Here is a 1,801-nt window from a genome sequence, read left to right as displayed (position 1 = left end):
TAGATATCTTTACTAAAACATAGTTGTCCAATTTTTAGATTTTTCCTTGAATAAGAGCTAAAACTCTCTCTATTCAATTAATAAATTTAACTATATTTCTATTTAATTAAAAAATTTATATCAGTTATTTAATAAAATCAATGCAATCTCATGCACATATTTTAATTAAATTTTAACAGAATTTCAGCAAATAAATCACAATTAAAAATCTCCACTAGCGAGTGTGTGCCGGCGGAGGTGGGTGGGGAGCACGAATTACTCAGCGAATTTGTGAGCTGAAATGTTGCTACATCACATGCAATTTATTATCGAAAAATATTTTTTTTTTTACCCCAAAGGATTCAGTGAAATGGAATTTCAACAGTAGTAATAATGATAAATAAATAAATAAAAAAAATGTGCCCGGAAGACAATAATCGAATAAAATACTGCACAAACTAAACTGAACTTCCGTTCAGTTGTGCGCAAAAGGAATAAGGATACTGGAACATAACCTCTCACCGGCACAAACGAATGCAGACATTGAAGGAAGGTACACAGCGCTTACATGTAATTGTGAGGACACTCTTTTATGCACTGGAGAATATTTAGTCACCGAAATGGAATACAAATGTTTTGATTTCGATGTACATTTTTTTTGAAGGTTACAATATTTTTACACAAAATCTAAATAAAATTTAGTTAGCGTACAGTACAATGCAAGGAATCTAAATGAAATTACAGAAAAAAGCACAAATTAACGGAAGGAAGGAAGAATATTTAATGTTTGATGATAAAAATTAAGAGAAAAACTTAAGATATATTTCAAATATACTTCCTTTCTGCTTTCTAGACGAAGTTTCTATCCGAATATTTTTTTTTTATTTGACTCATATATAAAATTACAATATAATACTAAATCCACTTGGTTTGATCGCACGTTTTTCTCCTTAAATAAATAATGTAGAATAATGTAGAACATCAATTTTGAGTGGTACATAACCATATGTTTGCCGAAAATCTTTGAAGAATTGAGGAAAACGAAACGTAGAAGGAAGATCATCTTCCGCCACGACAATGCGAGATGCCACAAATCAATTCAAACAAAAGACTTTTTGTGCACTCAAAACACCGAATTGTTGGGTAATACGCCTTACAATTGATGAGTAATACAGTCCCTTACAGTCCCGACTTGGCACTCAATGACTTCTTCTTATTACCAAAAGAGAAATTCGAAGCCTAGATTTGGGAAAAACCAACCTTAGAGTGGCCGAACTGTTTCAAAAATGTAGTCAAACTTCCATAACTCGAAGTATCATTTTGCAAAGAAAAGGTTCGACTTATAGAGACTACGAATTAAAAAATCCTCTTGTGTTTGTAAGTAAGCCCCTTTGCTCTCTATTTAGTTCGAATATAGAAAATTCGAGTTAAAGTAGTTCGAGTTATGGAAGATTGACTGTGTATTTAAATGCAAAAATGTATTGATCTTCATACAGAATACTTCGAATAACAGTTAAACCATTTTCACTGTTTAACCATTGTGTTTTCATTGTTAGGCGTAGAACTTAAAAGGCAGCCCTCGTACCACAACCACTAAATATGCATATGAATAAGTCTGTCATTATTTTCCTTCCACCAACTATCAAAATATCATACCCCATTCTGAACCTACCATACCACTTTGCATATTGTGAAGCATTTCCGGAAAGCCTAAATTTCAAAATTAATTTAAAATTTTTCGCACTTGACTTTCAATAAATCAATCATTTTCGACTGTCAAGCCTTAATGCCGATAATAAAAATATTGACAAGTACAATAACT

The 1,801-nt window shown here is 31.7% G+C and overlaps 1 protein-coding gene across 1 annotated transcript in view; it reads left to right on the top strand.

Moving 5' to 3' along the window:
• The first annotated feature begins 1,056 nt into the window (after positions 1 to 1,056).
• The window catches only part of LOC119674775, a 46,415-nt gene continuing 45,670 nt past the window's right edge, over positions 1,057 to 1,801 (top strand). The window contains exon 1 of the mRNA XM_038085931.1: positions 1,057 to 1,122. Coding sequence (XP_037941859.1) covers positions 1,057 to 1,122 — 66 coding nt within the window. The remainder of the gene's footprint in view (positions 1,123 to 1,801) is intronic.

This window comes from Teleopsis dalmanni, chromosome 2 (genome assembly GCF_002237135.1).
Source record: "Teleopsis dalmanni isolate 2A chromosome 2, ASM223713v2, whole genome shotgun sequence".
Taxonomy (NCBI): Eukaryota; Metazoa; Arthropoda; class Insecta; order Diptera; family Diopsidae; genus Teleopsis; species Teleopsis dalmanni.
Note: the sequence above shows the minus strand (reverse complement) of the source record. Positions and strands in the feature narration are given on the sequence as shown.